The following is a 14,424-nucleotide window of genomic DNA, read 5'->3' on the forward strand; positions in this document are numbered from 1 at the left end:
ATCCCATTCTATTTGTGCTCTCCAGGACCCTTAAATATGCTGTCATTATGGATAACAGTGAGGTAGGAAAGAGGTAGGAATGATCTGTCATCAGGGCTTGTTTGAATTCCATACTATCTAACTGAGTGCCTCCAGATGAATAGAGAGTCAACCTATCATTTCTATGACTGCAACAGTCCTTGACTGTATTTGACTTGTGTACAGACAGGGATTTCCAGCAGAGCACACATTGATCTGCTACCTGCTATCCCACTGGGCAAACACTGGTTGAATCAAAGTTGTTTCCATGTCATTTCAACGAGTTGACGCGGAACCAACGTGAAATAGACGTTGAATTGACATCTGTGCCCAGTGGGTTGTGTCTGTTTCTATGATGTGATACCTGCAATGCGTCTGTCTCCATGTTGGTCTACTGTCCTTCTGTCTCCATGTTGGTCTACTGTCCTTCTGTCTCCATGTTGGTCTTACTGTCCTTCTGTCTCCATGTTGGTCTACTGTCCATCTGTCTCCATGTTGGTCTACTGTCCTTCTGTCTCTATGTTGGTCTACTGTCCTTCTGTCTCCATGTTGGTCTACTGTCCTTCTGTCTCCATGTTGGTCTACTGTCCTTCTGTCTCCATGTCCTTCTGGCTCCATGTTGGTCTACTGTCCTTCTGTCTCCATGTTGGTCTACTGTCCTTCTGTCTCCATGTCCTTCTGTCTCCATGTTGGTCTACTGTCCTTCTGTCTCTATGTTGGTCTACTGTCCATCTGTCTCTATGTTGGTCTACTGTCCTTCTGTCTCCATGTTGGTCTACTGTCCTTATGTCTCCATGTTGGTCTACTGTCCTTCTATCTCCATGTTGTTCTACTGTCCTTCTATCTCCATGTTGGTCTCCTGTCCTTCTGTCTCTATGTTGGTCTACTGTCCATCTGTCTCCATGTTGGTCTACTGTCCTTCTGTCTCCATGTTGGTCTACTGTCCTTCTGTATCCATGTCCTTCTGTCTCCATGTTGGTCTACTGTCCTTCTGTCTCTATGTTGGTCTACTGTCCTTCTGTCTCCATGTTGGTCTACTGTCCTTCTGTCTCTATGTTGGTCTACTGTCCATCAAATAACATATATTTCACCTCTGTATCTTTTGCTCGAGATCTTAGACCTCTAGTTCTACTATATTGATAAATAATCAACAACTGATGACTTTATAATATAAACCACCTGTTAAATTTGACCTCTTTTTCCAAAAGGAGATTGAATGACACAAAGCCGTCTGAACACTAGATATGAAACTAGATATGAAACCACTAGATATGAAACTAGATATGAAACCACTAGATATGAAACTAGATATGAAACTAGACATGAAACTAGATATGAAACCACTAGATATGAAATTAGATATGAAACCACTAGATATGAAATTAGATATGAAACCACTAGATATGAAATTAGATATGAAACTAGATATGAAACTAGATATGAAACCACTAGATATGAAACTAGATATGAAACCACTAGATATGAAACCACTAGATATGAAACTAGATATGAAACCACTAGATATGAAATTAGATATGAAACTAGATATGAAACCACTAGATATGAAACTAGATATGAAACTAGATATGAAACCACTAGATATGAAACTAGATATGAAACCACTAGATATGAAATTAGATATGAAACTAGATATGAAACTAGATATGAAACCACTAGATATGAAATTAGATATGAAACCACTAGATATGAAACTAGATATGAAACCACTAGATATGGAATTAGATATGAAACCACTAGATATGAAATTAGATATGAAACCACTAGATATGAAATTAGATATGAAACCACTAGATATGAAATTAGATATGAAACCACTAGATATGAAATTAGATATGAAACCACTAGATATGAAACTAGATATGAAACTAGATATGAAACCACTAGATATGAAATTAGATATGAAATTAGATATGAAACCACTAGATATGAAATTAGATATGAAACTAGATATGAAACTAGATATGAAACCACTAGATATGAAACTAGATATGAAACCACTAGATATGAAACTAGATATGAAACCACTAGATATGAAATTAGATATGAAACCACTAGATATGAAATTAGATATGAAACCACTAGATATGAAATTAGATATGAAACCACTAGATATGAAATTAGATATGAAACCACTAGATATGAAATTAGATATGAAACCACTAGACATGAAACTAGATATGAAACCACTAGATATGAAACTAGATATGAAACCACTAGATATGAAATTAGATATGAAACCACTAGATATGAAATTAGATATGAAACCACTAGATATGAAATTAGATATGAAACCACTAGATATGATATTAGATATGAAACCACTAGATATGAAACTAGATACGAAACCACTAGATATGAAATTAGATATGAAACCACTAGATATGAAACTAGATATGAAACCACTAGATATGAAATTAGATATGAAACCACTAGATATGAAATTAGATATGAAACCACTAGATATGAAACCACTAGATATGAAACTAGATATGAAACTAGATATGAAACCACTAGATATGAAACTAGATATGAAACCACTAGATATGAAACTAGATATGAAACCACTAGATATGAAATTAGATATGAAACCACTAGATATGAAATTAGATATGAAACCACTAGATATGAAATTAGATATGAAACCACTAAATATGAAATTAGATATGAAACCACTAGATATGAAATTAGATATGAAACCACTAGATATGAAATTAGATATGAAACCACTAGATATGAAATTAGATATGAAACCACTAGACATGAAACTAGATATGAAACCACTAGATATGAAACTAGATATGAAACCACTAGATATGAAATTAGATATGAAACCTCTAGATATGAAATTAGATATGAAACCACTAGATATGAAATTAGATATGAAACCACTAGATATGAAATTAGATATGAAACCACTAGATATGAAACTAGATATGAAACTAGATATGAAACCACTAGATATGAAATTAGATATGAAACCACTAGATATGAAATTAAATATGAAACCACTAGATATGAAATTAGATATGAAACCACTAGATATGAAATTAGATATGAAACCACTAGACATGAAACTAGATATGAAACCACTAGATATGAAATTAGATATGAAACCACTAGATATGAAATTAGATATGAAACCACTAGACATGAAATTAGATATGAAACCACTAGATATGGAATTAGATATGAAACCACTAGATATAAATTAGATATGAAACCACTAGATATGAAATTAGATATGAAACCACTAGATATGAAACTAGATATGAAACCACTAGATATGAAACTAGATATGAAACCACTAGAAATGAAATTAGATATGAAACCACTAGATATGAAACCACTAGATATGAAATTAGATATGAAACCACTAGATATGAAACTAGATATGAAACCACTAGATATGAAACTAGATATGAAACCACTAGATATGAAACTAGATATGAAACTAGATATGAAACCACTAGATATGAAATTAGATATGAAACCACTAGACATGAAACTAGATATGAAACCACTAGATATGAATCTAGATATGAAACCACTAGATATGAAACTAGATATGAAACCACTAGATATGAAACTAGATATGAAACCACTAGATATGAAATTAGATATGAAACCACTAGACATGAAACTAGATATGAAACCACTAGATATGAAACTAGATATGAAACCACTAGATATGAAATTAGATATGAAACCACTAGATATGAAATTAGATATGAAACCACTCGTTATGAAATTAGATATGAAACCACTAGATATGAAATTAGATATGAAACCACTAGATATGAAACTAGATATGAAACCACTAGATATGAAACTAGATATGAAACCACTAGATATGAAATTAGATATGAAACCACTAGATATGAAACTAGATATGAAACCACTAGATATGAAACTAGATATGAAATTAGATATGAAACCACTAGATATGAAACTAGATATGAAACCACTAGATATGAAATTAGATATGAAACCACTAGATATGAAATTAGATATGAAACCACTAGGTATGAAATTAGATATGAAACCACTAGATATGATATTAGATATGAAACCACTAGATATGAAACTAGATACGAAACCACTAGATATGAAATTAGATATGAAACCTCTAGATATGAAATTAGATATGAAACCACTAGATATGAAACCACTAGATATGAAATTAGATATGAAACCACTAGATATGAAATTAGATATGAAACCACTAGATATGAAACTAGATATGAAACTAGATATGAAACCACTAGATATGAAATTAGATATGAAACCACTAGATATGAAATTAAATATGAAACCACTAGATATGAAATTAGATATGAAACCACTAGATATGAAATTAGATATGAAACCACTAGACATGAAACTAGATATGAAACCACTAGATATGAAATTAGATATGAAACCACTAGACATGAAATTAGATATGAAACCACTAGATATGGAATTAGATATGAAACCACTAGATATAAATTAGATATGAAACCACTAGATATGAAATTAGATATGAAACCACTAGATATGAAACTAGATATGAAACCACTAGATATGAAACTAGATATGAAACCACTAGAAATGAAATTAGATATGAAACCACTAGATATGAAACCACTAGATATGAAATTAGATATGAAACCACTAGATATGAAACTAGATATGAAACCACTAGATATGAAACTAGATATGAAACCACTAGATATGAAACTAGATATGAAACTAGATATGAAACCACTAGATATGAAATTAGATATGAAACCACTAGACATGAAACTAGATATGAAACCACTAGATATGAATCTAGATATGAAACCACTAGATATGAAACTAGATATGAAACCACTAGATATGAAACTAGATATGAAACCACTAGATATGAAATTAGATATGAAACCACTAGACATGAAATTAGATATGAAACCACTAGATATGGAATTAGATATGAAACCACTAGATATGAAATTAGATATGAAACCACTAGATATGAAATTAGATATGAAACCACTAGATATGAAACTAGATATGAAACCACTAGATATGAAACTAGATATGAAACCACTAGATATGAAACTAGATATGAAACCACTAGATATGAAACTAGATATGAAACTAGATATGAAACCACTAGATATGAAACTAGATATGAAACTAGATATGAAACCACTAGATATGAAACTAGATATGAAACCACTAGATATGAAACTAGATATGAAACCCGTGGGAACTGAGTTTTGAGTAGACAGGAAGTTCAACGAGGCAGATAAATACTAGTCTAAACATTCAGGTTGATGAGGCACGGCTTGTAATTCCAGAAGAAAATGTTGACACACCGAATATTAAGGACATCCTTATTTAAATGCAATCACAATATCAGAGGCATAGTTCTATAGTTAAGTCAAAATACTGATGAAAATAAAGAGTTCCTCACTTTAACTTCATATATCACAAGCCATTTTAAACAATGCTACCTAATATAATGTTTACATACCCTACATTATTCATCTCATATGTATACGTATATACTGTACTCTATATCATCTACTGCATCCTTATGTAATACATGTATCACTAGCCACTTTAAACAATGCTACCTAATATAATGTATACATACCCTACATTATTCATCTCATATGTATACGTATATACTGTACTCTATATCATCTACTGCATCCTTATGTAATACATGTATCACTAGCCACTTTAAACAATGCTACCTAATATAATGTTTACATACCCTACATTATTCATCTCATATGTATACGTATATACTGTACTCTATATCATCTAGTGCATCCTTATGTAATACATGTATCACTAGCCACTTTAACTATGCCACTTTGTTTACATACTCATCTCATATGTATATACTGTACTCGATACCATCTACTGTATCTTGCCTATGCTGCTCTGCACCATCACTCATTCATATATCTTTATGTACATATTCTTTATCCCCTTACACTGTGTATAAGAAATTAGTTTTGGAATTGTTAGTTAGATTACTTGTTGGTTATTACTGCATTGTAGGAACTAGAAGCACAAGCATTTCGCTACACTCGCATTAATATATGCTCACCATGTGTATGTGATAAATAAAATTTGATTTGATTTGAAACATCAATATCAACAGAAATCAATGTACTTTATGTTGAAGGGTTTTTACATTGAAAAGGTAAGCACATTTGGACTCACCATTGTTGTTTCAGCGATGGACCCAAAACTGTTAATAAAAATGTTGCACGTTACGTTTACAGGGGGACCTGTGAAAGAATGAAAAATAAATCATATTATTTTCTTTTAAAGAACAGTGAAACAAAAATCCCTCCTTGCAGACTGAAAACACAGTCCTTTCTCCTTTATTACACTGAAAACACAGTCCTTTCTCCTTTATTACACTGAAAACACAGTCCTTCCTCCTTTATTACACTGAAAACACAGTCCTTTCTCCTTTATTACACTGAAAACACAGTCCTTTCTCCTTTATTACACTGAAAACACAGTCCTTCCTCCTCTATTACACTGAAAACACAGTCCTTTCTCCTTTATTACACTGAAAACACAGTCCTTCCTCATTCCTCCTCTATTACACTGAAAACACAGTCCTTTCTCCTTTATTACACTGAAAACACAGTCCTTCCTCCTTTATTACACTGAAAACAGTCCTTCCTCATTCCTCCTTTATTACACTGAAAAAAAATACACAAATGGATTGTGTTAAGTAGTATATTTGTGGAACACATTATATAAATAGGAATATAATAACATGTGCTATTTAGCAGAAGTTTTTATTTATTTAAAGTGACTTACATTCTTTAAGTACGGGCGGTCCTGGGAATCTATCAACTGAGATACAGAGGACCACAACGAAATATCCCATAAGCCTGTGTACAACTGTACACAGAGGTACTGTAATATCACGTTGTAAATACACAGCGCTCCATGTTGACTGAGAGATTATGAGAATGTCCCCCCCCCAAACCCCCCCCCCCCCCGCTAAGATCCTCAGAGACACTCCAAGGTTGTTTCCAGGCAACAGTGCCAAGGTTAGAACAAACACCACAGGGTTGAAGTCCGTTGAAGGCCGTATTACCTGCTTGTACAAACAAAATGTGATTACCCAGTGCCCGGTGACAAGAGTTGACTTTCAATTGGCTCAGGGAGAAAGGACAGCAATGGGAACAAGTCTAGCCCACATCCATCACCTCAGGAAATGACAGATATTGGCTTTGAACAGTAAATTATATTACGTACCAATTCCAAGAAAAACCACTCCTCATCACCCGGTACCTTTACATAAAGCCGGAAAGTCAATAATGTCGGTCAATTAAAGGTTTCTACTTATTGATGACATGCCAGGTTTATATCAAAAAAACTTTACAACATTTGAACTTAAAATCGTACACTACATCAAATGTGTTGGGCACGAAGGTACAGGCACATTTACGGTACAGTCTAAGTGCACATAGTCGCGTCACAGCAGGACGACATTCCCTCACGTCCTTTACATTTTAACACAAACACCCTCCGTGTTTAAGGGTTCCTAACTTCCTCTCATACAGATGCCTGGCAGCTACAATGAACTGAAGACTCTGAATGATTCTGATGAACAATTATTGTCCCTGTCACTGTCTCACAGCTGCTGCACACACACACACACGCACGCACACACGCACACACACACGCACGCACACACGCACGCACACACACACACACACACACGCACGCACGCACGCACGCACACACACACGCACGCACACACACATGCACAAACACACGCACACACGCACGCACAAACGCACACACACACACACACACGAACACACACGCACGCACGCACACACACATGCACAAACACACGCACACACGCACGCACACACACACGTACACACGCACACGAACACGCACACACGCACACACAAACACACACGCACACGCACACACAAACACACACGCACGCACACGAACACACACACGCACGCACGCACACACACACACACACAAACGCACACACACACACAAACGCACACACACGCACACACACAAACGCACGCACACACACACACGCACACACTCACGCACACAAACACACACGCGCGCACGCACGTATGCACGCACACACACACGCACACACACACACACGCACACTCACGCACACACACACACACACAAACTTAGTTCTTCGTTAACCTATCAAATACAACCATAGGAAATAGTCATCACATTTTACCCCGGAGCATATATCTTGTTTTTGAGGTACATCATCTAATTCAATTAAAATCAATACAGTAATCACAGACTAACAAGGACAAAATAAGTAATCAAGGAAAAAAGAACTGAGGACATCTTCCAAATAATTTGAAGTCTACCTTCATAGCATGAAATGCTTGTGACAAAAGTAGGCCTATAACCAACAATCAGGCTGTACATTAATGATCCCACATAAATCAGCCTGCACATTAATGATCCCACATAAAAACATTATAAGATTTAAAACATTCATACAGCTTCTTCTTCCTTGGTTTCTGACAAACAAACTCCGACACTCAGCCACATTAAGAATCTATTTTCAAGGCTGGGGAAAGAGGAGAAAAGAGGAGGGGGGAAGAGGAGAAAAGAGGAGGGGGAAAGAGGAGAGAGGAGAAAAGAGGAGGGGGAAGAGGAGAAAAGAGGAGGGGGAAAGAGGAGAGAGGAGAAAGAGGAGGGGGAAAGAGGAGAAAAGAGGAGGGGGAAAGAGGAGAGAGGAGAAAAGAGGAGGGGGAAAGAGGAGAAAAGAGGAGGGGGGAAAGAGGAGAGAGGAGAAAAGAGGAGGGGGAAAGAGGAGAAAAGAGGAGGGGGAAAGAGGAGAGAGGAGAAAAGAGGAGGGGGAAGAGGAGAAAGAGGAGGGGGAAAGAGGAGAGAGGAGAAAGAGGAGGGGAAAGAGGAGAAAAGAGGAGGGGGAAAGAGGAGAGAGGAGAAAAGAGGAGGGGGAAAGAGGAGAAAGAGGAGGGGAAAGGGAGAGAGGAGAAAGAGGAGGGGGAAGAGGAGAGAGGAGAAAAGAGGAGGGGGAAAGAGGAGAAAAGAGGAGGGGGAAAGAGGAGAAAAGAGGAGGGGGGAAAGAGGAGAGAGGAGAAAAGAGGAGGGGGAAAGAGGAGAAAAGAGGAGGGGGGAAAGAGGAGAGAGGAGAAAATAGGAGGGGGAGAGAGGAGAGAGGAGAAAAGAGGAGGAGAAAAGAGGAGGGGGAAAGAGGAGGGGGAGAGAGGAGAGAGGAGAAAAGAGGAGGGGGAGAGAGGAGAAAAGTGGAGGGGGGAAAGAGGAGAAAAGAGGAGGGGAAAGAGGAGGGGGAGAGAGGAGAAAAGAGGAGGGGGAGAGAGGAGAGAGAAGAAAAGAGGAGGGGGAAAGAGGAGAAAAGAGGAGGGGGAAAGAGGAGGGGGAGAGAGGAAAGAGGAGAAAAGAGGAGGAGAAAAGAGGAGGGGGAAAGAGGAGGGGGAGAGAGGAGAGAGGAGAAAAGAGGAGGGGGAGAGAGGAGAGAGGAGAAAAGAGGAGGGGGAGAGAGGAGAAAAGTGGAGGGGGGAAAGAGGAGAAAAGAGGAGGTGGAAAGAGGAGGAAAGAGGAGGAAGTAGATGTAATCATTTGTATTTTCTTGACATTCCTTCCTTGCAGCGTGTGGTGACTGAAAGGGTTGGGAAATGTAATGTCTCTCTCTCTCTCTAACTCTCTCGCTCTCTCTCTCTCGCTCTCTCGCACTCTCTCTCTCTCTCTCTCTCTTTCTCTACAATGGGGAGAGAGGGATAAAGGACAGCTCATTAACTGTCAAGGCAGTGTGATTCATACTGTAGAGCACAATGATTTGCTTTACTATGTTTGTTCATAAACATAGTAACAGAGAGAGAGAGAGAGAGAGAGAGAGAGAGAGAGAGAAGAGAGAAAGAGAGGGAGAGGGAGGGAGAGAGAGATCTGGTGCTTCTGTCACCAACCAAGGAGGACCTTCAGCAGCACCTAGATATTCTGCACAGATTCTGTCAGACCTGGGCCCTGACAGACCTGGGCCCTGTCAGACCTGGGCCCTGACAGTAAATCTCAGTAAGACCAGAATAATGGTGTTCCATAAAGGTCCAGTTGCCAGGACCACAAATACAAATTCCATTTAGACACCGTTGCCCTCGAGCACACAAAAAACTATACACACCTTGGCCTAAACATCAGCGCCACAGGTAACTTCCACAAAGATGTGAACGATCTCAGAAACAAGGCAAGAAGGGCCTTCTATGCCATCAAAAGGAACATAGAATTCGACAATCCAAATTAGGATCTGGCTAAAAATACTTGAACCCATTGCCCTTTATGATTGTGAGGTCTGTGGTCCGCTCACCAACCAAGACTTCACAAAATGGCCCCAAAGACTAAGACTCCGCATGCAGAATTCTGCAAAAATATCCTCATTGTACAACGTAAATATAATTATCAAATCCAGAAAAGAGTCGTTAAATTCTATAACTACCTAAAAGAAAGCGATTCCCAAAACCTTCCATAACTAGGCCATCAACTACAGAGAGATGAACTTGGAGAAGAGCCCCCTAAGCAAGCTGGTCCTGGGGCTCTGTTCACAAACATAAACAGACCCCACAGAGTCCCAGGACAGCAACACAATTAGACCCAACCAAATCAAGAGAAAACAAAAAGATAATTGGAAAGAATTATGACAGATTGGAAAGAATTTACAACAAAAAAACGGAGCAAACTAGAATGTTATTTGGCCCTAAACAGAGAGTACACAGTGGCAGAATACCAGACTTGACTATGTACAGACTCAGTGAGCATAGCCTTGCTATTGAGAAAGGCCGCCGTAGACAGACCTGGCTCTCAAGAGAAGACAGGCTATGTGCACACTGCCCACAAAATGAGGTGGAAACTGAGCTGCACTTTCTAACCTCCTGTCCAATGTATGACCATATTAGAGACACATATTTCCCTCAGATTTTTTAAAAGTGTTTTTTTTTAAACCTTTATTTAACCAGGTAAGTCAGTTATGAACACATTCTTATTTTCAATTACGGCCTGGGAACAGTGGGTTAACTACCCGTTCAGGGGCAGAATGATAGATTTGTACCTTGTCAGCTCAGGGGTTTGAACTTGCAACCTTTTGGTTACTAGTCCAACACTCTAACCACTAGGCTACCCTGCCGCCCCCTAGGAATTAGATGTAGGGACCGATGCATCATACATGCCATAGGGACCCATTCTAAACCACAATCCCAATATTACTCATCAGCACAGTATTTACTAATGAGTATTCAGTATTCTCCTTACACCTTCATTAACAGCTTAAGATAACTGCTAAGTTACTACAATGGTAGCAGTAATGATGGTAGCAGTAGTAATGATGATGGTAGTAGTAGTAGTGATGATGGTAGTAGTAGTAGTGATGATGGTAGTAGTAGTAGTGATGATGGTAGTAGTAGTAGTGATGATGGTAGTAGTAGTAGTAATGATGGTAGTAGTAGTAGTAATGATGGTAGCAGTAGTAATGATGATGGTAGTAGTAGTAGTGATGATGGTAGTAGTAGTAGTGATGATGGTAGTAGTAGTAATGATGGTAGTAGTAGTAGTAATGATGGTAGTAGTAGTAGTGATGATGGTAGTAGTAGTGATGATGGTAGTAGTAGTGATGATGGTAGTAGTAGTAGTGATGATGGTAGTAGTAGTAGTAATGATGGTAGTAGTAGTAGTGATGATGGTAGTAGTAGTGATGATGGTAGTAGTAGTAATGATGGTAGTAGTAGTAGTAATGATGGTAGTAGTAGTAGTGATGATGGTAGTAGTAGTAGTGATGATGGTAGTAGTAGTGATGATGGTAGTAGTAGTAATGATGGTAGTAGTAGTAGTAATGATGGTAGCAGTAGTAGTGATGATGGTAGTAGTAGTAATGATGGTAGTAGTAGTAGTAATGATGGTAGTAGTAGTAGTAATGATGGTAGTAGTAGTAATGATGGTAGCAGTAGTAGTGATGATGGTAGTAGTAGTAGTAGTGATGATGGTAGTAGTAGTGATGATGGTAGTAGTAGTAATGATGGTAGTAGTAGTAGTAATGATGGTAGTAGTAGTAGTGATGATGGTAGTAGTAGTAGTGATGATGGTAGTAGTAGTGATGATGGTAGTAGTAGTAATGATGGTAGTAGTAGTAGTAATGATGGTAGCAGTAGTAGTGATGATGGTAGTAGTAGTAGTAGTAATGATGGTAGCAGTAGTAATGATGATGGTAGTAGTAGTAGTGATGATGGTAGTAGTAGTAATGATGATGGTAGTAGTAGTGATGATGGTAGTTGTAGTAGTAATGATGGTAGTAGTAGTAGTGATGATGGTAGTAGTAGTAGTGATGATGGTAGTAGTAGTAGTGATGATGGTAGTAGTAGTAATGATGGTAGCAGTAGTAGTGATGATGGTAGTAGTAGTAGTGATGATGGTAGTAGTAGTAGTGATGATGGTAGTAGTAGTGATGATGGTAGTAGTAGTAGTGATGATGGTAGTAGTAGTGATGATGGTAGTAGTAGTAGTGATGATGGTAGTAGTAGTAGTGATGATGATAGTTGTAGTAGTGATGATGGTAGTAGTAGTAGTGATGATGGTAGTAGTAGTAGTGATGATGGTAGTAGTAGTAGTGATGATGGTAGTTGTAGTACTGATGATGGTAGTAGTAGTAGTGATGATGGTAGTTGTAGTAGTGATGATGGTAGTAGTAGTAGTGATGATGGTAGTAGTAGTAGTGATGATGGTAGTAGTAGTAGTGATGATGGTAGTAGTAGTAGTAATGATGGTAGCAGTAGTAATGATGATGGTAGTAGTAGTAGTGATGATGGTAGTTGTAGTACTGATGATGGTAGTAGTAGTAGTGATGATGGTAGTTGTAGTAGTGATGATGGTAGTAGTAGTAGTGATGATGGTAGTTGTAGTAGTGATGATGGTAGTAGTAGTAGTGATGATGGTAGTAGTAGTAGTGATGATGGTAGTAGTAGTAGTGATGATGGTAGTTGTAGTAGTGATGATGGTAGTAGTAGTAGTGATGATGGTAGTAGTAGTAGTGATGATGGTAGTTGTAGTAGTAGTGATGATGGTAGTAGTAGTAGTAATGATGATGGTAGTAGTAGTAGTGATGATGGTAGTAGTAGTAATGATGATGGTAGTTGTAGTAGTGATGATGGTAGTAGTAGTAGTGATGATGGTAGTTGTAGTAATGATGATGGTAGTAGTTGTAGTAGTGATGATGGTAGTTGTAGTAGTGATGATGGTAGTTCTAGCAATGATGATGGTAGTAGTTGTAGTAGTGATGATGGTAGTTGTAGTAGTGGTGATGGTAGTAGTAGTAATGATGATGGTAGTTGTAGCAGTGATGATGGTAGTTGTAGTAGTGATGATGGTAGTAGTAGTAGTAGTAGTGATGATGGTAGTAGTAGTAGTGATGATGGTAGTTGTAGTAGTGATGATGGTAGTTGTAGTAGTAATGATGGTAGCAGTAGTAATGATGATGGTAGTAGTAGTAGTGATGATGGTAGTAGTAGTAGTGATGATGGTAGTTGTAGTAGTGATGATGGTAGTAGTAGTAGTGATGATGGTAGTAGTAGTAGTGATGATGGTAGTAGTAGTAGTGATGATGGTAGTTGTAGTACTGATGATGGTAGTAGTAGTAGTGATGATGGTAGTTGTAGTAGTGATGATGGTAGTAGTAGTAGTGATGATGGTAGTAGTAGTAGTGATGATGGTAGTAGTAGTAGTGATGATGGTAGTCGTAGTAGTAATGATGGTAGTAGTAGTAATGATGATGGTAGTAGTAGTAGTGATGATGGTAGTAGTAGTAGTGATGATGGTAGTTGTAGTAGTGATGATGGTAGTAGTAGTAGTGATGATGGTAGTAGTAGTAGTGATGATGGTAGTAGTAGTAGTGATGATGGTAGTTGTAGTACTGATGATGGTAGTAGTAGTAGTGATGATGGTAGTTGTAGTAGTGATGATGGTAGTAGTAGTAGTGATGATGGTAGTAGTAGTAGTGATGATGGTAGTTGTAGTAGTGATGATGGTAGTAGAAGTAGTGATGATGGTAGTAGTAGTGATGATGGTAGTAGTAGTAGTGATGATGGTAGTTGTAGTAGTGATGATGGTAGTAGTAGTAGTGATGATGGTAGTAGTAGTAGTGATGATGGTAGTTGTAGTAGTGATGATGGTAGTAGTAGTAGTGATGATGGTAGTAGTAGTAGTAATGATGATGGTAGTAGTAGTAGTGATGATGGTAGTAGTAGTAATGATGATGGTAGTTGTAGTAGTGATGATGGTAGTAGTAGTAGTGATGATGGTAGTTGTAGTAATGATGATGGTAGTAGTTGTAGTAGTGATGATGGTAGTTGT

At 37.7% G+C, this 14,424-nt stretch overlaps 1 protein-coding gene across 2 annotated transcripts in view; it reads right to left on the reverse strand.

Moving 5' to 3' along the window:
• LOC135526748 (glycine receptor subunit alphaZ1-like) overlaps window positions 1-14,424 on the reverse strand; it is an 89,386-nt gene that overhangs the window by 38,784 nt on the left and 36,178 nt on the right. For both annotated transcript variants that reach the window (XM_064955374.1, XM_064955373.1), the window contains one exon: window positions 6,244-6,311. In XM_064955374.1, the coding sequence (XP_064811446.1) occupies window positions 6,244-6,311 (68 nt within the window). The remainder of the gene's footprint in view (window positions 1-6,243; window positions 6,312-14,424) is intronic.

Source organism: Oncorhynchus masou, chromosome 32 (assembly GCF_036934945.1).
Source record: "Oncorhynchus masou masou isolate Uvic2021 chromosome 32, UVic_Omas_1.1, whole genome shotgun sequence".
In the NCBI taxonomy this organism is placed as follows: Eukaryota; Metazoa; Chordata; class Actinopteri; order Salmoniformes; family Salmonidae; genus Oncorhynchus; species Oncorhynchus masou.